This window comes from Aulonocara sp. 'chitande type north' Nkhata Bay, linkage group LG3, assembly GCF_057382095.1.
Source record: "Aulonocara sp. 'chitande type north' Nkhata Bay isolate Kocher_YH1m ecotype deep benthic linkage group LG3, A_spYH_male_GT1.1, whole genome shotgun sequence".
NCBI classification, from domain to species: Eukaryota; Metazoa; Chordata; class Actinopteri; order Cichliformes; family Cichlidae; genus Aulonocara; species Aulonocara sp. 'chitande type north' Nkhata Bay.
In genome coordinates this window covers 17,205,725-17,231,182 of record NC_141346.1, presented here as the reverse complement: position 1 = coordinate 17,231,182, position 25,458 = coordinate 17,205,725, and the positions used below count along the sequence as shown (strand labels likewise).

Below are 25,458 nucleotides of genomic sequence, written 5' to 3'. Positions count from 1 at the left end.
ATTTAAAGTTTTTGTGCGTTTGACTCCAGCTCCAGGATTTTTTTTTTCAAAGTCCCTCCTGTCTCATATTCCTACTCACTTTGTTTGTGGATGAGGATAGATATGGACTTAGGAAAAGAGGAGTTTGACTGACAGTTAGTTTGAACTAGATCTTATGGAATATGTATTTGTAAAAGTTTCACTTTCAGAATAGCAATCTGTCTCTAACAGGGGATGAAATGTTATAAAAATACTTTGTGAATTTGTTGTTTGAAAATAATCGTTAATTATGTTAGGATCGTAAGGACTGAATCTCATGAAGATTTTCCCATAAGTCTGTCCAAATGTTGCATTTTTCCAGCTACAAATGAAGTGTTTCTTCAATCTTTGTTGTCCATTCACATAGTACGATATTGAAGGGCTGTTGTGGTTTTTTTTTCTTCAAACGATGCCAAAGGAAAAATAGCAGCAACAAAGTGACAAAGACTATTACGGTAATTGTTAAAATTACTCGCAACCATGAGCTACTCAGATGTTAGCATTCTGTAATGCCAGAGGTTTAAGTACTTAGTTACTGTATTTAAGTAGAATTTACAAGGACTTCTGGGATGATTTTCATCTCTTAACCCAATTTTGATCTCAGTTGTCATCCTGGTTAATTATGTTTCACTTTCTTTCGAATGTAGGAGGAAGAAGAGATATTTCATTTTTATTATCGTCTGCTCATCTTCAACTTAACGGATTCAAGCTCATGATTAGAACCAAAAGTCAGACTGTTCAGTTAGCTTTGCACAAAAATAGCAGGCGACTTTAGGCAACTGTGACTTGGCGCTATTGTCGTGTTCAAAATTTTCAGATTGAAATCAGGAGATTGTCTCTCTTTAATAATTGAATCGAATAGAAATGCCCTCCAAGGAGTTAATATGTTAATTAGATAATTAACTTAAGTTAATATTCAGTTAATATGAGATTCTTGTGAGTAAATTCTCATTATTTTTTAGGAACGATTGGTGGGGCTCACTTTAAACACTCAGTATGAGGAGAGAAGAGTTTTTGGTAATGTCCCCACAGTTTTGAGCCATCCGCGTAAACTATCGATTACACACTTCTTCTGATTGCATCTCTCCTCCTAAAAATTAAAACTCCTTGTAGCATCTATCACAACCACAACAAGCACAAGATATGATTTTTCAATTAATGACATTTCCAGTAAATTGTGTGCAATAGACTTTCACATTTGTGCTACTCATTTAAATATTCTCCTCCTGAAAGGGAAACTCCTACAAAAGGATATGAAATAAGACCAGCCTCAAAAATTCTCCTGTTCCTAACTTGCTGTTACAAAACTGGCACTGTGTCTCTTTAGTAAATCTAAAAGCTTTTTAATGTCAAAATAATTTAAATCTGGACCTAAACATTACTTTAAAATTCAAACCTTTCCAATAAAATATATTTTTCACAGGATATTCTCATTTTAGAAGTCACCGGAGTAAAGATATGGATTTTGTAGTCCATGTTTTGCATATTGTAAGTTCAACATAGCCAACATTCAGCATCACATTGTTAGTGATGTTCCAAATTTCAGAGCATTGCTCTTCTCTTTTCTTAGTATCAATCTTCCCATCAGCCTTTACATGACCTCAGTGACATTTCCATCAAGATCAAGGAAAAGAGGTTAGGAAGAGGAGACAAGAGGGAGGTTTGGAACGCAGCCAGTGTTTTGAAAAATTTGCACTTTGTCAGCTAAACACAGTGTCAAAATGTCAGTATCAAGCATCCCATCCCCAATTCTGAGCGAGCTTTAGATATTTTTGACTTTTTGCATTGTCTCAGTTTCTTCCTGAACTTTCTAAAACTCTAGATGATTGGGCATTTTTTAGACTTCTGTCCTTCAAAAAACATTTGTATTCCACACAGTAATAACAAGCAGTGAGTGAGAGAGTGTTGCGAGGTGGTGAGTTGTTATGCTCCTGCTGTTTGTATTCATCTCCTTGATAGCATTTTATACATTAATCCCTGTGTAAACCTGTTTGTGTCTCAGAATCTGTGACGTGACAATGGGACTGAGCTTTGTGCGAGCTGGAGGCATCGCTCTTTTTCTCGGCCTAGGCCAAGGTCTAGGCCAGGGTCTAGGCGTAGGCCTAGGCCTAAGCCTAGGCATCATATACCAGTTATACCAGGTAAGGAATCAGCAGGAGAAGCCTCACAGGCAGGTGGGAGGGGAATCAAGATTTATTGCAACAGGTTTTGTCTTCAGATGTTTGTTTTTTTTTGTCTCACCTTAATGTGGATTAATTCTGATTCTTTCTCATGTTTAATCTCAGATTTGCTGATGTGCAGATATTACCTGATAATTTCAGAGAATATATTAATTTTGCCTTTCTTTTCATTTGTAAAGATAATGACATTTTTAGAATTATACTTTAAAAACATCCCGATTAATAACTATACAGAACAAGCTTTTGTGCAAACAAGAAAGAAGACAAGAGATTAATGATATAATTTTCCACAGTCAGCAGATGCACATAAAAATCAGTCTGAGCACAAACACCCAAACTGAATGGATTGAAGCTGCTCATAATCAGATCTGCTAGGCAGGTTTTACAGTAGGATGAACATTTCTAACAGGATGTAACCAAAAATCTGTAGGTTCCCGAAATCTGTTTCATCTCCTTTTCCTAACCTTTTTTCTTTCACCTCGATGAACGTATCAGATGTAAAGGAAGAGGGTAGGAGAATTTGTGAGGACGTAGGCAGTGAGTCCTGCACTGAGAGTCTGTCGGATTGATGCTATGACTGTAGTGATAACAGAATTTTCAGTTTACTGGCCGATCTACGTCCCTACCTTCACCTATGGTGACGAGCTTTGGATAGTGACCAAAAGAACGAAATTGCAGATAAAAGCAGCAACAATGAGCTTTCTCCGAAGGCTGGCTGGCCTCTCCATTAGAGATGGGGTGAGGAGTTCGGCCATCCGGGAGAAGCTTATTGCTTATTCTCGACTATAATTCTGTCTTTTCTTTATGGTCACATTTTAACTGTAGACTATGGCACAACTGCTCTTTCAGTTACTTTTCTTTCCAAGCTTCTTAGATTGCCATGACCCAGATGACAGAGAACCTACACATACATCTTTCATCCTGAATATTTTATTTGAGGAAAATTGTCTCCTGCTGATGAGGACAGTATGATCCTGAGGTAGAGCACAGGCTGAGCCTTTGATTTGTTTCTGCTTTTGTGTTTTTCAGACAACGAGGACAGGTCAAAATAAATCTAAAAATGTTAAACTCTCTGTGTATGAACAGCGCATTGTCACTCACCGGGTTGACCCGCGGACTATGCAGGTAATGCCACTTTACATGTTGTTTAGACTGAAGCTGTAAATATAAACCACAAAGAACTGACAGCACCCAGTACTGACAGAAACAGGAAGTGTGGAGTTTATCTTCGTGCATCAGCACTTGCAGCCAATATCCATCCAGATTTCTTCCTGTGTGCAGATCACATGGAGGGATATCGCAGGTCTGGAGGAGGTGATCAACGAGCTCAAGGAGAAAATGATCTTCCCCGTTCAGAAAAGACATCTGTTCAGGAAATCCCGGCTGCTGCAGCCGCCCAAAGGTCAGCAATCATTCACTTTTTTGTTGTTGTTCAGGATCCCCATTAGCATCAGCCTTTGCCTTAATTATTCTTAGATAGGATAGAAAATTGCCTTAATCAGGATACCCACAGAAACTTTAATCAAAATCTACAAAGGATGCTCAGCTTTTAACCATTACATTACATCTGTATTAGATATAATCGATCAACAATAACCATTTCTTGTTTGCTGTAATTTCTATTTTGATTATACTACCATTTAAATTTACTTTAGTCTGTTTGTAATTGGTTGATTCTCTGTATGCGTGTCAAGAGAAATGGAAGTGTTTGTCAATGTTTATTTAAGGCATACAGGTTGTGAATGAGTTTTTAGTTTCCGACAGAGTTTAATGCACCTTATGCTATTATAATAATACAAAGCAAAAAATTTGGTTTCCCATCTAAAAATCTCTGTTTTCTTCATTATTTGCTTGCTTATTATCCACCAGTCTACTGTTGTTTAGCGTTGTTGGCCGCTGTTTGTTTGTTGTTGCTTTTTTATTTAAATACCGACAAGAAAATCTCATTTATGCTATTCAATACTGAAGAAATGTAAACTTTTTAAAAATTATGCCAAATTGTAAAACTCTTATCTGTGTCTTCAATAAAACCTCTGTAAGTTTGGTCTGCTTCACCTCAGCAGCATCAGGTAATGATCATATGTGGATTCATGGTTTTCTTGAGTTTTTGTTCCATTGCAGAATATTTTTAAGGTTGTTTGTTATAAAAAGCGAGGCCAGGAAAATCTCCTTCATGTCTTTCTGTGTTTTATCCTCGCTTACTTTGACACAAAGGCTTATGCTGTGATTCTCACACCCCTGATGAAAACTCACAAGTGTCAGCTTTGTTCTTGTAGATATATTAAAAAAAGATATTTCTTAAATCTATATATCTGTAACTTATTGTATTGTTAAATAGTCTAGTCTGTTACTGTCTTGGAGCAACTGCAACCCACATATTTTCCTTAGGGATTAATAAAGTATTCTGATTCTGATATGTACTAATAAATGATCAGAATTATTTCAGGTTGTCTGAGTCAACCTGAAATGAATTGAATCTAATCAAACTGAATCAGGAAATGGGATAAATCGGGACCTTGTGAATCGAAATCAAATCAGTCATAGAAATCAGAGCTGATACCCAGCCCTATGTGTCCACAGTGTGTGTGAGAGAGATGAGCTATTGCCATCGATGGGACATTTGAGTCCGTAGGCGAGCAACAAGCTGTTACTTTCATGGTAGTTTGATTTCTAGCAATCGGCAAAATAATACAAAATCCCACTGTCTTCACACAGGTGTGCTGCTGTATGGACCCCCAGGATGTGGTAAAACACTCATTGCCAAGGCGACAGCAAAAGAGGCGGGCTTTGCTTTCATCAACTTGAAGCCGAGCACGCTGACAGATAAATGGTACGGAGAGTCCCAGAAACTGACTGCTGCTGTGTTCTCACTGGCCTCCAAACTGAGCCCAACAATCATCTTCATCGACGAGATAGGTGTGAAAGACACACGCACAGATGCGCGCACACACATACACACATACAGTTTATCTCTCTCTGTTAAAGTGGAAATCATTTTGACAAATTAAGTTTGAAAAATAGTTTGTTTTTTTGTTAAACTGTGTGCTTTGCTTACAATGCCCACTTTATGTCATGAATCGACTGTGTAGTGCAGGAAGGAAAGGATCCAAATGCTGGCTCGTAAGCGGGATGTTAACTCAAAACAGCTTTAGTATATAAAGTTTTATTAGCTGAAATGAAAATAACCCGTCCTTCAAATCCAGGGAAATGAAGGACGTATTTGTCGGCTGCATTTGGAGCGGCCTTTGAATTGGGACAGGCTTCATCGCTGGCTGTGAAGTAATCAGCCTTCAAATGCGGCCTCGGGAGGATGTGGCCTAGGTTTTGGGACACAGCTACAGGGACAAAGGGCCTTCACAATAAAACAGGAAATAGAGGAACATGATGGAGAGGAGAGGCAGACGAGAGGGAGCGATGGGACATGAGCGAGAGGAGACATGACGGGAAACATAGAATGGAAGACTCACACAACATATATAAAGACAGACAGAGATGGAGAGCGGCACAGAGGGCAAAGACAAATAAATAAATAATATATAATGAAGGAGCTAAACAGAAAAACCTTGGCAATATAGGAATTAACTCAAGACTAACTAAAGAAACTTAACCATAAAGTATAACACAAAATAACATGAAAATACAAAAACACAAAACACTGGTTCAAATGAGCCAGGACCATGACACTGTAGGATTATACAATTTAATTGGGAAGGGAAAGAAAACAAAATTCACTTGACTACAACCTGCTAACATTTAGTGGCGATATTTTCCATGTACTACCTTAAAATTTAGAATTTTCTTAAACATAAATTAAACATATAAAGAAACTGATTCTGCTTTCAGTGAATTTGGTCTGCACAAACGGTTCAAAGAGAGACGTGAATGTATTTTAATATTTGGTCTTAACTGTATACATTTTGACAAATACCATAGAAGCAAAAAAAGAGGCAAAACATTTTTAAACAATGAAATCCTAACTGAGATGATAAAACTGTGTGTATGAACAGATTCCTTTCTGAGGAGTCGATCCAGCAGAGATCATGAAGCCACAGCTATGATGAAGGCTCAGTTTATGAGTTTGTGGGATGGACTCGAAACAGACCACCAGTGCCAGGTATAACTTAGTTTCAATATGGAGTCTTGAGAGATTCACTGAGCTGTGGCTGTATTATGGAGAGGAATTCGTCTCAAAGGGTTGCAAATGCATACAGGGTGATCCGCAAGCATAAATTGATTCACAAATGTTTACAGAAATTTCTGTGTAACGTTTGAGGACTCACTTCCATAGGCCATAAAGCAAAACTGTAGTTTTTAGCCATTTTTGCTCCTAGTTCAGTTAAATTTGCATCAACATTTTGCAGTCTCAGAATAAGATGTTTGCTTTCATGCCAACGGCGTGTACGAGTAAATGATTTGTGTTTTATGTTTACATCTTTTGAGAGAATCAATCCATTTACTTGCTCTTTAATCGTTTGCTCTTTTAACAGTTTGGAGGTTGTTAAAATAGTTTTGTGAGCTTTAAGCTGAGATTCTGCTAAAATACATTTATATTTAAAAATTGATTTTAGGATTTAATGAATCAGTATTGGATTATTCAAATTAAAATCAATTATCCATCCATCTATTTGCTTCCACTTATCTTTTTCAGGGTTGCGAGGGGCTTTGGAGCATATCCCAGATGTAAGCTGACTCCACACAGAAAGACCCTGACCTAAAATCGATTAGAATTGGGATTTTTTTTTAAAACCACCCCTATTTGCAACCCTTTTGAACCCAATTTCTCTCCATAATCTATGCAATATATGTGAATCCTGAACATAAACGATCAGATGATCAATAAAATGTTCTTCGAAGATTCGGTCTGTATGTAAATCTGATTAAAAGTTTACTTTGTCAGGTGATCATTATGGGAGCCACCAATCGTCCTGAGGACATAGACCCTGCCATCTTGAGGAGGATGCCCACCAAGATCCACATCAAACTGCCTGTATGTCCTTTTCAAAATAAGTCTGACTGTTTTTTAAAAACAAACAAACAAACAAACCAACAAACAAAAAGCATACTGAACGCAGCAGTGTACCCTCTGCATTGGTCGGTTTGCGTGCCGTGGCAACATCATCACACATTCATTTCTATTTATCCTGTTAAGGCACAGAGTGCTGATGTATTCTCCTGAATGGCAGGTGTCACTACTCAGATAATAACACCATATTAGAAGGAATGAAGCAGTGAAGACGTCAAACCTAAAGAAAAGCATCCCAAGAAGTCTTGTGTTTCTCTAATGATACATCATTAAAATGCAGCAAAAACTGACAAAGCTCTAACACTCATGTCTTCATCTGCGGTGGTGTGCTAGGTTACAAAAACAGAGTGGTGCATGACCAGCCGAAGTGACACCGTAAAGGCGGCATGCACCAGCATATGAGACATAGTCTATGGCGCACACCACCGTGTGGTGAGGATAAAACTAGTCTGACAGTGTGTTTGTTTCTGCAGAACATTGAGCAGCGCAAGCAGATACTCAGACTGATCCTGGAGAATGAAACGGTAAGTTCACAGCAAAAGGGAAACAGTCATGTGACTGAGATATTAATCCTTATGATCTTACATTATTTTACCAACATGGTTCTTCTTCTGCTCTTTTAATGTAGTTAGTACATGAAGCCAAAGAAACATTAAATCCACAATAATAAAAATGAGTGAAGGAAAGGAAAGCTTTAGTGAAGGTTACAAATGATCTTCTTATGGCCTCTGACAGTGGACTCATGTCCGTGCTTGTCCTGCTAGACCTCAGTGCAGCGTTAGATACTGTCGACCATAATATCCTATTAGAGCGATTAGAAAATGCTGTAGGCATTACAGGTACCGTAATGTATCAGATCTATCTAAAAGACTCCAATTTGTTCATGTAAATGGAGAGCCCTCTTCACACACTGAGGTTAATTATGGAGTTCCACAGGGTTCAGTGCTAGGACCAATTCTGTTTACATTATACATGCTTCCCTTAGGCAGCATCATCAGAAGACATAGCATACATTTTCACTGCCATGCAGATGACACCCAGGTCTGTCTATCTATGAAGCGAGATAACACACACCAATTAGTTAAAACTGCTGGAATGTCTTAAAGTCATAAAGACCTGGATGGCCTTTAATTTCCTGGCAGAGCCTTCAGTTTTCAGACCCCTTTTCTATTAAACCAACTTCCAGTTTGGATTTGGGAGACAGACACGATCTCTACTTTTAAGATTAGGCTTCAAACGTTTCTTTTTGCTAAAGCATATAGTTAGGGCTGGACCAGGTGACCCTGAATCCTCCCTTAGTTATGCTGCAGTAGGTGTAGGCTGCTGGGGGGTTCCCATGATACATTGAGTAATTCTTCTTCTTCTTCTCACTTAATATGAGAAAATAGGGGTGGGCCTAAAGTCAACACACCTGAATTAAATGAATTAGTTCATTACCAGGCCTCTGGAGAACTTCAAGACATGTTAAGGAGGTCATTTATCGATTTAAATCAGCTGTGTTAAGGACACATCTAAAACCTGCAGGACACTAGGGCTGTGTCCCAATTAAGAGACTGCACACTTGAAGTACGCATTTTAAGTGCGGTTACGTCACCGCCACGCGACGACGGCTGTCCCAATTCGAAGTGTGCTTCAAATGCATACTCCAAATGCGCCGTCGATTTCCCCAAATATCAAGCGTGGTCCGGTGCACGCTTCGTGGTCCCATATATCCCACAATTCATAGCGCGGCGGTGGGTGTGGATAATTTTGCCGCAAAATACGGCAGAAGGGAGCGGCCGATGAGGTTGTTTTTTTTTCCAAACTTTATTGAAATCATAAAGCGAACAGTCAGTCATTCCAGTTCAGTTTGTACAGTAGACACACAAGGCAAATAAGAGTAACAATATACAGTACAATGAAATAAGAAGGATAAATAAATAAAGGAAAAAAAAAGAAAAAAAGAGGGGGAATGTGACAGACTTCATAACAACTTTGTACTTGAAAGTTGTGTCAGCTCAGTCGTTAAACATTTCTGAATGAACTTCAATCAATGATAAACCTTTTTTTATTGGAAGTCAATTTAAGAGAGTTTATGTAATATTCAATTTCAATCAAAAGCAAATTAAATGATGGGGTTGAGTTTTGAAATTTACATTTATGTATATGGAATTTCCCTAATAAGATGGAGCGGCCAAAGAGTGAACTGTCAAAAGTACTGAATATGACGTCACTTATTTATGTGCGAATGTGTAATAATTAAAGTCAGTCATATATATATATATATATGACTGACTTTAATTATTACACATTCGCACATAAATAAGTGACGTATATATATATATATATATATATATGCACAGAAATGAAGAAATGAAGAAATGAATATATATATATATATATGCACAGAAATGAAGCCCAACTATCATGTTTTACAGTCCCGTGGTCTCAGCCTCAGATACTCAACTAATCAAAGTGATGTCATGACAAAAATGAATTACCAACAAAACATTTTTCTCCTTCATTTCTGTCAAACAAAGCTGTATGTAACGTGTCTCGCGGTTAGTATCATGGTTGCTAGGCAACCTGAACAGCGCGACGAAGCGTATACCGTCCCATTTCACAAGCCTCTCACTTCCGCACTTCTCGTACTTATAATACGCACCGTACATAGTACGCGTAGTGCGCGTACTTCAAGCGTGCAGTCTCTTAATTGGGACACAGCCTAGGTCTACGGGCCTGAAGTTCTCTCACCTATGGTTTAATAGAAGACTCTACATTGAATCATTAGTTGTTATTAATCTTGGGCTCTCTTTTACAGCATGTCTTTGTCTTGTCTGGCGCTGTATGAACGAAACGAAACTGAATTGAACTGGAAAAAAATGTTTTGAGAGAGGCAATGAGGGGGAAATGAGAAGGAGTCAGGAAATGTAAGGGAAAATGGACTAGAAAAGGGTATGACGGAGGAACGGGGTAAGGAACAAACAGTGGATGAGAACACTGGAAAAAGAAGCTAGGGAAAGAAGATGAATAACATGTAATATTAGTCTTTTATTTATCCAGGTAAAACTCTCAATTCGAAGAGAGACCTGGCATCATGGCAGCAAAAGTCAATAATACATGTACCACATAAAAATAAAAATAAAATACAATATCAAGTAAAAAACGTGTAAAAAAAACATACAATAACAGATGAATTAAGAGTGGCATTAAAAAAATTACGCTGACTAAAAGAGTTGTTCTCTCTTTCTTTTACTGAAGGTAACCATTTCTGACAATTTCAGTTCCTTTTGCAGATTATTCCAGGAGACAGAGGCGGCGTATTTCAAAGCCTAACTCCTAATTGTGTTTTCATTTGTGGGACAATCAATTGTATAATATTGTGAGAACAAGGGCTGTATTGTTATGATTTTTACGCATATAAACACATAAATAAGAGGGAGAGATTTATAGATAAAGACCAACCAATGGGAAAGTCTGCGAATATAAGAGAAGGACATGTAGCAGCAGCATACACAGAACAATAATGTAGACGATTTCCATAACCCCTTTAGTTAGTGGGCTGGTGCATCCAGAAAAAGCAGCTCACCATAATCCAATAAAGGTAAAAAAGTTGCACGAATCAAGTGTTTCTCACCTGGAGGCACACACAGGATTGATTTCTAAACTTGGTTTTAGTTTCAACTTAGACACAAGCCTTTGAATGTGAGTTTTAAATGGTAAATTCTGATTTACAATGATACCTAGATTCATTGATAGATTGATTCTGCCTCTGTAGGTGGATCCACTGATTAACCTCAGCCACATCGCCAGGGAAACTGAGGGGTTCTCAGGAAGTGACCTCAAAGAGATTTGTCGTGAGGCAGCACTGCTGTGTGTCCGAGAAATCATGGATTCTGACACGTAGGTGTTTGGTATTTCCAGGTCAGAGTGGGTAGAGTGACAGGACGTTTCATGTTTTAAAATGGACATATTGATAAAAGTCAATATTTTGACAAATAGGTATTATCAATTACTAATAAAATAAATATTCTGATGATATTCACTTTTTCATGCTAATTAGGACAAATACAACACACCTGAAAATCATCTTTTTTTCCTTTTCACTCTCTCAGTGTGGAGGCATTTTTTATGATTGAACTGAGTCATGCAGAGCTGCTCTTATAAAGTTCAGAAGTTCACTTGTTGTTTGCTAAATGTCTGATTTCTTTCTCTCAGCCTTTCAGATGACTGCATCCGTCCAATTAGTCAGGATGACCTCCAGAAGGCCACAACAAAGATGAAGGAGTCCAAGAGTCTGGGTGGCATGACACTGGATGAGGCATTGTCATACTATTCATAATGTAACAACTGAAACAACACATAGAAATGAATAAATAAACAAGGGGAACCTAGACTATATAGCTGCTCTTGCAAAAGTAAAATGTGTTCGGAACCACAGCATTCAGATCCCAATTCTGATTCCAAAAGCTTCCAGACAGGAGAGGGTTTAAAAAAAAAAAGATTTTCTAGATATGGAGTTTGGCAGCCCTTTCCTTTCAGTGCCTAGCTAGTGTCATTCAACCTGACCTGCAAGTCTGGAAAATCAACCCAGTCAGCTCAAGAACTGGTTAGCAGAAATCTAATCATTGACACATGAACACAAATTGTAATGTTTTCCAGGTCAGTCAGCATGAATTTGTGAGCAATATATTTCAATAGGAAGAACGCACAGTGTGTACCTAACGTTTCTTGACTTTTGCTTAATACTGCATATATACTTATATATATAAATATATAAGATGGGGCGCACCATAATGGAGGGCCAGGAGTGACAAAATAAATAGTTAATTAAATGTTTCATTAATTAATTATAATTTGATTTAATTAATGACACATTTAATTAATTAATTAATTATTTAATTAATAAATTATTAACACATTTGACACTAATGACGTCAGACTTTAAGACCACATTGTTTTAGCCGAGAATGTAGTGGCGTAGTCTTCACATGTCAGGTTGTCAACAGTTTGTTTGCTCCGATGTTTTTAGCAATGTTGCTAGCTTCGCTAACAGTCAGCTGACAGAGTGTACCGAGCCCACAGCCCCAAATTTCCACCTGGTCACATGTCTGTGTTTCTGTGACATAAATAACGAGCTGACAATTTCCTCATGACACCGGCGATCAGCTCAACGACCCTCAGTTTACCTGCATACATCCTGTTCACCTATCAGCTGTTTAACACCTGCTGCTAATTCAGAAATCAAGGCCACGTTACCTGGTGACAGTCACAGTTTAACGTGGGCAGCTGCAGCTCGATATACTCTAATGTTGGTGCAATATTGTGCACAAAATATATAAATGTCATTTGTTTTCTGAGTGCAGAGCTGCTGGAGGTTGTGTTTCCTTCAGAGTGATTGATCAGGGTTAAAGATGACAAACAGGATTTAGAAGGAGGAGATGGACATTTAGAAAACTACAGAGCACTTTATAAGCGAAACCACTTTATCAGCGGCTGATGTCCAATCACCGGCACACAGGTTTAAAACCTCTGCTGAGTTTCAGCTCTCAGTGGTTAAACACTGGACTTTATTCACTCAGGTTATGTCTGTCAGGTCACGTTTACTTCACTGTTTTATTTACAACTGAGCAAATTTGTTTTTGCCCAGATTAAAGTTACGTTTCATAACTGCATAGTTTTACTGAAGTTTAATGTCTCACTGGAGCACATGCTAGACTGAACCATTTACTTTTCTTTATTATAACATGTTCATTTATGCTGGATTTCTTTTTAAACTGTGAATTTTGAATTTAAATTAACATTAAAAATCTTTTTTTTTTACACAAGGAGGAAAGAGAAAGTGCGATTCCACTGAGGATCAGCATCTGAACCAGCATGTTGATCATGAAGACTCCAGCCTGTACATAAATGATTAAATCATCTCTTTTTAATATTTATTCAACTGTATTCTAAGCATCAGCTCTCTGTTAGAATTTTTGGAGTTTACTCAAAAATAAAATCAGAGTAACATTTGATTTGTGTGGGGTGGATTTATTTATTTGGTCTTTGTGACGGAGTTACATCGCCCCAGCCGCAGATAGCTGATCGGGGCGCAGTGAGGGGGGGGGGGGGGGGGGGATTTGGAGCAGCATAGAGGGTGGCCAACTTATTTCCCCTTACCTTGTTAATAAAGTCGGTCGAGGAGACGCGCTGTGATCTCCAATGATGCGGGATGATGCAAGCCGATGGTATGGTGTTCCGGGGTTTAAATAATGGGTTCACGTGGGCTTGGACGGTCACGTGAACTGCATCCTTTGTTTGGATTGTTTTAATGTTTTGTGAAACATTGTAGGCTGATTGGAAGTGGCCTAAGAGTCTGTAAATAGATATGTGTGTTGTGAGACTACAGCAGGAAAGAAGCTGAGGGGGGACAGTGAGGATTAAAGTAATAATAAAGAAATGATTGTTACGTCTAGGGGGAGGGGCTACGGGATATAATAGACAGGTCATACGGGGTGGGAGAGAGAGTCCAGTGAGCTGTTACAAGGAGGGTAACATGCAGGCTGGGTCGGGTATACAGACGTTTTGTTGACACTGACCTAAGTCAATTCTATTTGCTGTAAATAATTTTCTGTGCACTGGGGAGGCCGGCTAAATAAATTATCCACACTAAAAGACCTTACCGACTACGCCTGTGTTTGTTGTCCGGGAGAGGGTTAAAAGAGGACCCCGCGACAGTCCTTTAATTGTAAAACACTTGCTACAGACTATGAAACACATCACAGACTTCTGGATCTTAAAAGAAAATTAATACTGCTCTTGAATGAGACTAGCAGAAACAGCATTAGTGAAGGTTACAAATGATCCTATGGCCATGACAGTGGACTCATCTCTGCTTGTCCTGATAGACAGTGCAGTGAACAATACTGTTGACCATAATATTTTATTAAAGTGATTACATGCTATAGGTATAACAGGTACTGTGCTGCAGTTGTTTATATTATTGTCTCGTATCAAATGGAAAAACCCTCTTTTCCACTTCATACGAGACCAATTGAACAATCAAACAATTGAATGTGACATGAGCTACGCTACATTAGTTTGACTTCCTTGTTGTCCATTGGAAAGCCACAGCAAAATATGGAGTGTGTCCTCAGCGGCCAGAATATGAACATCACATCCAGAAGGCCCTGAGTAAATGTGGTTATCCCAGCTGGACTTTAGTCAAAGCTTTGATATTTGTGAAAGGCAAGAAGAGCTAACATATCAGGCCAGGACTCTGCAGTCTATTTACACCTACAGGCCAGTGGACACTCTTTCAATGATGAGGATGTTCACATCTTGGACAGGGAGGAACGCTGGTTTGAGCGCGGAGTCAAGGAGGCTATTTACATGAAAAGGGAAAGACCATCTCTGAATCGAGGAGGGGGCCTAACGAGACATCTGTCACCATCTTACAATACTGTGATTGCAGCCATTCCCCAACTCTCTGTGAATGGTACTCATGGTCATTGATCAATGAGCTTTGATCAGTGGTTGTTGATCAATGGTCATGAGAATTTGTATATTAATAATCAAGGAAATGACCTCCCAGCCCATTGTTCCTTCAGTGGGTTGGTTTCAGTCATTGTGCAAATGTCCTGTTTATAAGAATGGGGAAACCTGCAGTCAGCTGAGACTGAAGAAGTCACTTGGATTAGTGACAAAAAATTTCTCCCACTGAAAACGCTACATCCAGATGAAGAGAATCAACTTTTTGAGGAGCGGCTGTTTGGTTTCTCCAAGGAAGAGGTCAGAGCATTCCTCGCCACACTGTACAGCATATACTACGTTGTTAAGTTTGGGAGTTTTGCCCTTAGAACAAACCAGTTTTTGTCTGAGTGTGTTGCTGAGTCTCAAATACACTGGGATGTCATGCTTGGAGAAGATTCTCCTGAGTTTCTCTGATAAACCTGCTACATAATGGATGATAATATTGTTCCATTTGTCCTTGTGTTTCTCCTTAGTTGATGTCTGACCTTCTTTTCTGTGTATCTTTGCAGATTTGACTTTTTATCATTTGTTTCAGTTTTTTTCTCTTCATATGTTTATGTTTGTGATAAATTTCATTTTAACTTTAGTTCAGAAAGCCCTCAACAATTTTACTTTAGTGCAAATGAAACAAAAAAACAACCCAGTGTTCCTACACTCACAAAAACTTTGAGTCTTTCATTCGGAAGCCCTGAGGTGCACAACACAGCCTTCTCACTTACTCCTACATCTGAACTTATCAACTGAGCTTTAATGTTCACTCACAGTGACCGCTGTTTTATAAGTCATCCAGCAGGTGGCAGCACAGGAGCTTCCAGCATCACATGATGTTGGAAATGTCTCAGGGGGTTCAGATTAAAGGCTTGGTGACAATGCAGTGTTAAAAGCTGTGCTGTTGTTGTTAATACTTGAGGTCACATGAGGCTGGTGCTTTCATCGTCTTAATCACAGAAGAAAAAAAATACTGAGGTTTCAGAAAAGCTGCCAGCTGGTCCATTTTGGGAGATGTTGGGATGCTGCTAAACTAATTTCCCCTTGTGGGACAATAAAGAAAATTGAATTGAATTGAATTGAATTTGTCTGTTTACAGTTTTCTACAAACCAAAAGAGCAGCAATCACAACAATGAGTACAAGAAGTAAAAAGCCAGGAGCTCCCAGCCCAGCTCACAGTACACACCAGCTCAGACATTCCTGTCGGTCAGTGCTCTGCTTTGATTAAACACACCTAAAGAAAATCAAAATTGACTTTAATCATGTTAGAAATCCAAAAATCTTGCCAATGCCCTGAGACTTTGCTGGCAGTTTTTACCAAAAGTCCAAACCAATTCTTCTTCTTCAGATTCTTGTTACCAAACCAAGCAGCAATACAGAAAGAAATAATAGGTTCAATAAAACTTCTGAAAAACAGGGACAACGTGTCAGATGATACATTAAAAGATCTCATTTCCTTAAAAAGAACAGACTTTGGTGAAGTTCTTTGTTAGTGGCATCAACATGAGGCTCAAAACACAGTTCAGCAGCATAGCTTCTGTTAATCCGTCAGAGCCACACACACAGTGATCTTTATCTCATTAAAATGTTTATAATGACTGAAACCAGACAGGAAGTGTTGGGAGCTTCCCACCCGGCTGTTAGACTGCTATGTTGCAGCAAAACAGTGAAACAGTTTGACTTTCTTTGTCTCTCTTGAATTTTGTTAATGAACAACAACTTATTAATAAATGAAATCATCTGAATCCAAAACAGCCTCAGCGTAACTCATTTTGTGTGTTTGCTCTTAGTTTATCTATACAGTAGCAACACACTGAGGAGACTGTGCACATTTCACATGAGAGCAGGAACTTGGCACTAACATATGTACAGAGCTGGTTCTGACCGGTCAGAGAGCTGATTTGATATCTTATCTTCTCCTGTTAAATTAATGATGCAGCTTATTTTTTTCAGCAGTAGTTTTTCCCTTTTCTTTTAAGAAGAACCATCTGTTTCCTGTTTGGCTGAACTAAATTATTTCATACTATGCATCATGACAAGAAATACTTTTATGAAATTAAACAGAACAAGACATGCAACAACTGGCACAATATTTCAAATCTCAGGCCTGAGCTGAAGAACGAAGAACGAAGCCGAAGAACGGGCCCCAGAGCTGTGGTTAAAATGCCACAAAACAAAAAAATCCTTCCTTTGTCTTTGATTAATCATTTTTCCTTGACTTTGAAGAAAAGTTCTTTTTTTTCTTAGCCGCCTGCTTCATAAAGTGGTGGTGGACGTTTTTTATGAGGTTTAACCAGGATGAAACTTCCTGAAGTTGAACTACTCATAATTCACTGATACACAAACTGTGCTGTTTCTTGCACATCATATAAACATGTACCTATAACGTCTCTATAGAGGTTAAAAGAATACATACTTGTGTTTTCCTCTCCCTGCTGATCCATTTTATCCTTTCTTATTTTAAAGCTTCAGGTATCTCTAAAGTCAAATGAGTGAATGATTAATCAACCGCACCATATATTAGACTTTGTCAATATGGCGTAGTGGGTGTAGATTCGAAGAAAGTGAGAAAAACTGCAACTGGTTGGCAGTGAGGGGAGGAAGACAAGACAAAGACACAGTGTGTAAGAGAAACAAGTATTAATAATAACTAATAATTAAATGCAGAGTTGTGTGTAAGAACAGAGTGAAACATTTGACTGCAGAAGAAACACTCAGTGCATCATGGGAATCCCCCAGCAGCCTTTTGCAGCATAACTAAGGGAGGATTCAGGGACAGCTGATCCAGCCCTAACTATGTGCTTTTTCACAAATGAAAGTTATCTATCCTAAATGGGCGTCCTTAAAGTCAGCAAAGAGGCACAGAAAAGAAGACCAGACACCAGTGAGGGAGGATAAGAAGGACAGACGCAACAACATTGTCATCCCCTATGTAGCCGGTGTATCAGAAAAACTCAGGAGAGTTTTCTCCGAGCATGACATCCCGGTGCATTTCAGACCCACCAACACGCTCAGACAGAAACTGGTTCACCCGAAAGATAAAACGCCAAAACACAGACTTAACAATGTGGTGTATGCTGTACAGTGCAGCGAGGAATGCCCAGACCTCTACATTGGAGAGACCAAACAGCCACTTCACAAGCGCATGGCACAACATAGATGGTTCGTTCTTGCTGTGTGGTCGTCTGCAATGTTCGATCGCACGACCGGCGAGAGAATAAGCTTGAAAAGGGTTTATCTTTTAATTCTTTCCCAACCTGGAAGCAACATGAGGCAGCTCTTGTATCGGATGTTACCAAACCAAGGTGTCTAGCCTGGATAGCAGCTGTGAGATGAGCTGATATCCAGTTCTCTTCCATCTCCAAATATCTGTTGGTGCTCCAGACATTTTCATTCCGGTAAGTTCAAAATATGTTCATATCACTCTTTATAGCCTATTAGTTTTATTTTCTATGCGCTCTGAGCTCATAGCAAATTAGAACAAACATCCTACTGAGTGATTTTGCAGAACTACCTTCTATTTTTAGAGTTGCTAATTATTTGGCATTATTGCAGCAAACCAGCCTATGAAATGGGTAAAACACATCATGACTTGGTTCCAGCGCTACACAAGGGACCTGCTTCAAACATACCACCATGCCAATCAGATTACTTCTTCCATGTGAGGGTGAAGAGGTGACCCTCCTGGATAAGATGGTGAAGGTTTGCTGCGTTTAGTGAACAGTGTGATAATAAAACCAGGGAAGAATGAAACCTGCTCCTGTTAAATATTCTTAAGTCTTGTGCTGTTAAAATTGCTGTATTTTTTTCAAAAGATACAGTAAATAAAGTAATGTTAGTAGTGGGTGATATCATGTAAACACTCATGATTTTGTGTAAACATTTTGTCATTTGTAAACTATAAATGACATGGATTCTACATTGTAACTGATGTGATGTTCTATAAGGTGGTTTTAATAAAAAAAAAAAGAGGCAAAAATTAGTTTGTTTCTTTATTCAACTTTTGAACAGTGGTACTCAGTCAGTACATATTCAGTAAATGCAAATTATTTACATGGCAGTGCACTACAGGCATAAATCTAGACCCCTAGATAAAACATTATGGGTCATTCCCACAACCCACAGCTTTACTGTGTTCCAGTAAAGTATCCAATAGCAGTGACAACTCCTCCGCAGTAGCAGGTGGGATTTTTCTGTTTTGAGGACGGCTCCTTTTACCTGTCACTACAGATGATCTGTTTATGTTTTGATTGAGAGCCTTTTTTTGGGCAGCTGAAGAGGAGAAGTCTATCTTATGGCCAACCTCTGGCTGTATCTTGGTCACATTACCCAGCAAAACCCAGTATGCAGGTTCATCTGTAACAGTCCTTGTGCCACAGATCAACACTGTTGCTTCTACATTAAACAGAAGAGCAGTGACGTGGGTGCAGGTCTCTGCGACTCCGGCCATACAGGTGCAGTGGGCGGCTTCAACCTTCCCTGTGATGCTCACAGTGACCCATGGCTGCAATGCTGGTTCATTTAGTCTTTGAGAGTGCAGGACCTGAAACACACACAGACAAAGTTCATTTAAAGACAAGAACTATGAGCCAAGGCCGACACAAATGTGTTTTATCTACTTTATCATAAATGTAACAAAGTGTTTAGAAAGTTAGCACATACATGTAATTTTTCATTTCTTTATGTGTCCATCTATAGAACGCTGCATGTTATAGTGTAAATCTGCCTGTTCTCTGTCAGAAACCTGCCTGCAGAAAATGAACCTAAAGTATGTAATGCAAGGATGTCATCACTTTCAAGATGGAGAAAACATAAAGTGACAATTATGAATCACTTAATATGATAAGGAGATTCTGCAGGTCATTAATCAATGTATAAAACTAAACTAAAATGTATTTTTAGTGACAGGATACAAACATGGAAGCAAGATGTATAATTAGGATTATTTATAATAAATATGAATAAATTAGTGCAATTTCTTTAACCATAAAGAATAACTAAATCCTTTAGGACAGTGTCTCATCAATGCACTGAACTCACCATGTTATCCACCTAACAGCCTCCACATGTTCTCACTGTAATTTCCCCTCATGAATGAATTTATGCTGCACTAATCTGAATGTTTGCAGGGAAATCAAACGCATTTCACTCGCAGTACTTGAGCTGACTTACCTTTGTTTGAATGACGACTTGTACGCGCTGACTCCACAGACAAGGTACGAAAATATGTCAGGCTACATCAATAGCGGTTGGTCTTCAGGGTTTCTACTCCAAGGCCGTATTTTATACGGGTCCACATTTCCAATGCACGCTATTTTCTGCAAGTACCGGTGCTTCGCCTCTGGACGCAATCGGTCTCTATACAGTCCGTTCTCTTTTGAGCTGCTTTTAAGCATCTTTCTTGTAGTCGACGTTCCAACACAGTGTGTTTGTTTTGATTCGTAGACCCCGAAAATGGCGCTGCGCTCCCACAATGCATTGAGGCGTGACGTCAACTATTGTCACCTGAGCTCTTCTCTCACCACAACCCAGGGGCCCATTCTTCGTACCTCGCTAAGTAGGTTAGCTGGATTTGATTGTTGACGATTTCGCGTGATCCTGGATCGTTCGGTTCCCCGAAGCTCATCCGGGACTTGCTGCTCGGGAGCAGGTTTACTTTATGTAAACAGGATTAGATCGCGGCCACGCAGGTATGTCCGCTTCATTTATATGAAAGCAACAGCGATATTCCACCACTGTTTCACCATAAATAAATAACATCAATGTAACCAAAGATAATGCAGCACCTGATCCATTTATTGATATCACACAGATACATACAGGTCATTTCCTAAAAAAGGGAAATGTACTATTAACATTCTATTACATGTATTTGATTATTTCAGATGTAATTCATATTTCAGAGTAGTAATTGCAAATTACTTCGTGTAATCAAGATGGGAGACCACGGCTATAAAAGCGAAGGTGGATTTGGGAAGCCTGTCGCAGCCATGTCCTGTCCGTATACGCGAGCAACCCATTGCGGAAGGTGCAAGATTGATAAGGAGAGTCCTCAGAATTCAGCGTATATTGCGGGATAGACAGGATCCTGTAGCTCAGCGCGACAGTGTGCTCATTGAGAGATATCGATTTTCCCGTGAGGGTATTATTTACTTAACCAACTTGTTGACGAGGGGGTGCAGGACCACCACCTGTGGTGCAACTGCATTTCGTTGCCCTGTATCTGTGCATGTGCAATGACAATAAAGTTGAATTCTATTCTATTCTATTCTGTCTTTTTTTGCTCTGCCCTTTTCTTGGTTGCTGTTATGAACAAACAAACAAACAGATTATTTCAGGGTTTCTTTCCAAGAGACGAAAAGCAATATAAGTGATAAATATTACCATTCTGTAGAATATACTTGTTCCCATGTTCTAGTGGGTCCTGTTGTGGCTCTAATGTGTAAGGGGATATAATATAACATAATATAATATAAAGTAATATAATATTGGATAATATAGTGTAATATAATAAATCTACCCTACCGCCTACTGGTGTTGGCCAGAGGGGCCGATGGCGCGATATGGCAGCCTGGCTTCTGTCAGTCTGCCCCAGGGCAGCTGTGGCTACAACCGTAGCTGCTTCCACCAGTGTGTGAATGTGAGAGTGACTGAATAGTGGCATTGTAAAGCGCTTTGGGTGCCTTGAAAAGTGCTATATCAATCCACTCCATTATTATTGTTATTATTAAATTACTTACGAGTTTAATTTGTCAGCAACTTTCTGACAGCCCTCTCTCCTTGCTTTTGCAGCCTTTGCAGTGTTCCCTTGCGTTCTGATTAAACTCTGAAACTCCTGAAATCCCTCACTCAAGAGTTCTTGCTCTGCTGCCGAAAAATACTGAGCGCGCTCCTTCGACATTTTCGCCGACCAATCAGAGGGTTGCCGATCAATGTTTCTACTATCGATGCGTAGCCCCTTTTACGGCACCCAGTGATCTCACATTACTTCATCCAGCTGTACTAATCGTCAACAGCAGGTGTGTTCGGAGAACCGGATTAGCGAGCTCACGGTTAGCGCGATGATTTGGTCTTGGATGTGTCATTTGATCTTGGATGTAGTAAGCGACGTACGAAGAACGGGCCCCTGCTTCACTCCTACCCACACATCTACCCACAACAAAGCCAGCCCCACCCCCCACTCCAGCCTCACATCTACTTCACAGCTGATCAGGTGAGAAATCAGCTCAAGAGTACAGGTACATAAATATATAATTGGTTTTTTTTGTTTGTTTTCTGGGCATGAATCATCACCCCTGAAGTCAATCAATGCACCAGAACATTTTCTGAAGAAATGAGAAAAATTTGAGTAATACAGTAGAAAAAACAGACAGGCAAAAAACAGTTATTTTTTCACCGTAAGATAACATTTATTAGTCCCACGCGTGGGGAAATTTGTTATGTTATCTTATATTAAAAAAAGGTGATTACCAAAGAGCTACTAGCCAAAGATAATTCATTGCTATCTTTCAAGACTTGTGTTGGCAATTGTATCAGTTCTCCTCTCCTCTGCAAATCCAAGAAATACCCCAAAAAATAGCAGCACCAACAACGGGCACAGCAGAAACTACCAGAACACTGAACAGCCCAGCAAAGTCAGCCTCCTTCCATTCATCCTCTGTGTGTCCTCCTGGCTGACCTGCAGGTGAAAAACAGGTGTGAGGTGTCAACTGTCATGTAGGTGATGAGCAAAGAACAGAATCCATTTCATCTTATAGTGCATTAGATTATATACATTTTTTTAATCATTCAAAATGTATTCAGATGAACTGCTAGCTTAGTTTTTCATGATCTAAATTAGGCAGACTGACAGCAGTTGTCCTCACTGGGTGTACCTGCGTCGAGCCTCATGCTAATGGTGTAATTAAGTTCAGTTCAGCAGTGGCAATGCTGAATGTATGGGCTCAAATTGTGGTCATGAATATTTTGTACTTGTAAAAAGAATTTGTTGTGTGTGTAAAAAAGATTTGTATGTTACGGAGTCCCGCAGGGGACATGGGAGAAAAAAAAATTAGGGAGAAAAAAAAAAATTAACACGGACTTTTACGAGACCTCGCAAAACAAACTCGGGATCTCGCAAAAGCATTGCGAGATCTCGCAAAAATTTTAGCCGCATTCTTCGGAGGCCGCCAGCTCGAAGCCGACCGGGAGGTCGAGGCACGATGTGCTGGGAAAGCGGTGTTCCTCCCGGCTGTAGTAGGTCTCGACCTCCCGTTAGCTTCGAGCTAGTGGGTGTCAGATCTCCAAAAACGTCGGAGCACTTTTGCAAATATGTGATGTCTTGTAAATCGAGCAGGTATCTGACGTTTACACAACTACATTCACGCCTCAAAATATCTTAAAAGTGTATTTTGTGACCCAGAAAGAGTAATATTACAACTAAGTAGCTGCCGCCATTGTTGGAATTCAACTTTCGCGAGAAAGTTTTGCAGGATCCCGAGTTAGTTTTGCGATATCCTGAGTTTGTTTTGCGAGATCTCGCAAAAGTCCGTCTTAATTTTTTTTTTCTCCCTAATTTTTTTTTCTCCCATGTCCCCTGCGGGGCTCCGTAGTATGTGCAAAAAGAATTTGTGTGTTTGAAAAAAGATTTGTATGTGGACTTAGCCAAAAATGCTGAAAGCGGGGTGGGAACTGTTTCACACTCTGAAGCCTCGCTCTATCCGCCTTAGTGCAGCTGCTGTACCATACCGTGATGCAGTAAGCAGTGTTGGGAAGGTTACTTTTAAAATGTATTCCATTACAGAATACAGAATACATGCCCCAAAATGTATTCTGTAACGTATTCCGTTACGTTACTCAATGAGAGTAACGTATTCTGAATACTTTGGATTACTTAATATATTATCATGCTGTTTACGACTACGTGAATGTACTAATTGCTGTGATTTATTACTGTTACTGAAGGTCCGCGGCTCCGAACCGTAGCAAAGGGACCTCTGGCTAATACGTTGGGTTCGTGTCGGGCTCGTAGCTGAAAACTAGCTTTACTTTGTTGTGTGGGTCAACTTTGCTAGCAAGAGACAGAGAGAGGCGTTGAAAGGCTGCTCCAACGGAACTTATTGTTTCGGAGGAAAATACGAACAAAGCATACAGTCGAGTCTTAATAACTTACTTACAGCTGGGCTCGTCAGGCTCTCTTCTTGGCTGAAGTGGTTATTATTATTTTTACATGCTTCCAGCTCCTGTTTTTCCTCGATGACAGCTCATACTTCCTTTTTCTCCCTCCCTCGCTCACAGACAAATAACGTATATGGCAGTCCATTCTCCCTGCAACACGGACTACACTGCCTATGATGCTACATTCTTTAGAGCTATACCGGTAGCATTCTGCCTGTTAGCTTAGCACAACAACAACAACAAAAAGGCGCTCTCTCACCCAGGAAACACGCAGAGAGAGAGCGTCGCCCTGTAACCATGGCAACCGTAACGCTGCCGCCTGGAACAACAGAACGTAGCTGTCAAACAAAACCCAAACAGTCCTGACCCGCGACAATATGAAACAGTGTAATCCATTTATTTCAACAAAGTAACTGTATTCTAAATACCACCTTTATAAACGGTAACTGTAACGGAATACAGTTACTCATATTTTGTATTTTAAATACGTAACGGCGGTACATGTATTCCGTTACTCCCCAACACTGGCAGTAAGTTAGCAGGCTCTCAATGGATGAGCGGTAGAAGGTCAGCAGCAAGTTAGAGTTCAGCTTGCTGCTATTGTACCTTCTTGATGACCACTGAGATGTTGTCTGTCCAGGAAATGTCAGCAGAGATGAGGACACCAAGGAACAGGAAGGTGAAGACCCTCTCCACACAGTCCCCGTTAATCTATAGGGGTGCTAAGTGTGTTCAGTGTTCAGTGCTAGGCTAGGTTGTTTTCTGAACACCAGGCTGCCAGCTTCAGGACTTCCTCTCTGTAGGATGCCTCATCTCCCTCACATGGCTCTTCGCACCTTGATTCTGTATTCTGTCTGGACCGGCAGCCTTCCTGGGGTTCACTGCCAGGAAGAGACATTAGACATCGTGCTTCGTTACAGTGAATGGAGTGGTACAGGAGCCAGATGAGGATGGGAGCAGGGCTGAAGCAGATGAGTGCTGCTGTTGTGGTGTTTCAAAGTGGACAAAGAAGCTGTTCATTTCCTCTGCCAGCTGCACTCTCAAGTTTTCTGTTTTCCTCTGTGGTTTATGATGTCTTGTATGTCCTGCCAAACCTCCTGTGGGTTGTTGCTGGACAGGTGGGACTCTATGCTTCCTTTATGCTCTGTCTTGGCATAATTCCCCTTTTCAGATCAGCTCGAGCAGCCCTGTGCAGAGCTCTATCACCTGATCTGAAGACGGCTTTGAGAAGTGAGTGGACCTCGCTAGTCATCCAGGGATTTTGGTTTGGGAAAACCTGAATGCTTTTTCCACTGTCACATTCCCAAAACAGAACTTGATATAGTCCAGTACTGATCCTGTGAAAGTTTCTAGGTCCTGGTGTTTAAATATGTCCCAGTCTGTCTGTGTGAAGCAGTCCTGTAGTTTGGAGAGAGCATTTTCAGGCTAGGTTGTAAGAGTGCGCCTGCCACTGTGTTTGAGGGGGGTGTAGGCTGGAGAGAGCAGGAGGGAGAGGTGGTCGGGCTGACTGAGGTGGGGAGGGGTATGGCTCTATATCAGAGGTCCCCGATCCCAGTCCATGAGGTCCGGTGCCCCTGCAGGTTTTAGATCTCACCCTT

General features: G+C 39.9%; 2 protein-coding genes across 2 annotated transcripts in view; both read left to right on the top strand.

Moving 5' to 3' along the window:
• LOC147334247 (Fc receptor-like protein 5) overlaps positions 1-25,458 on the top strand; it is a 61,084-nt gene that overhangs the window by 23,558 nt on the left and 12,068 nt on the right. The gene's annotated exons all lie outside the window — the stretch shown is intronic.
• On the top strand, positions 2,029-11,597 carry LOC147334248 (outer mitochondrial transmembrane helix translocase-like). The gene is made up of 9 exons (XM_086286616.1): positions 2,029-2,159; positions 3,228-3,323; positions 3,480-3,600; positions 4,914-5,114; positions 6,206-6,312; positions 7,096-7,185; positions 7,695-7,745; positions 10,979-11,103; positions 11,419-11,597. The coding sequence occupies exons 1-9, from the start codon at positions 2,037-2,039 to the stop codon at positions 11,540-11,542; spliced, it is 1,038 nt and encodes a 345-aa protein (XP_086142742.1). The 5' UTR covers positions 2,029-2,036; the 3' UTR covers positions 11,543-11,597.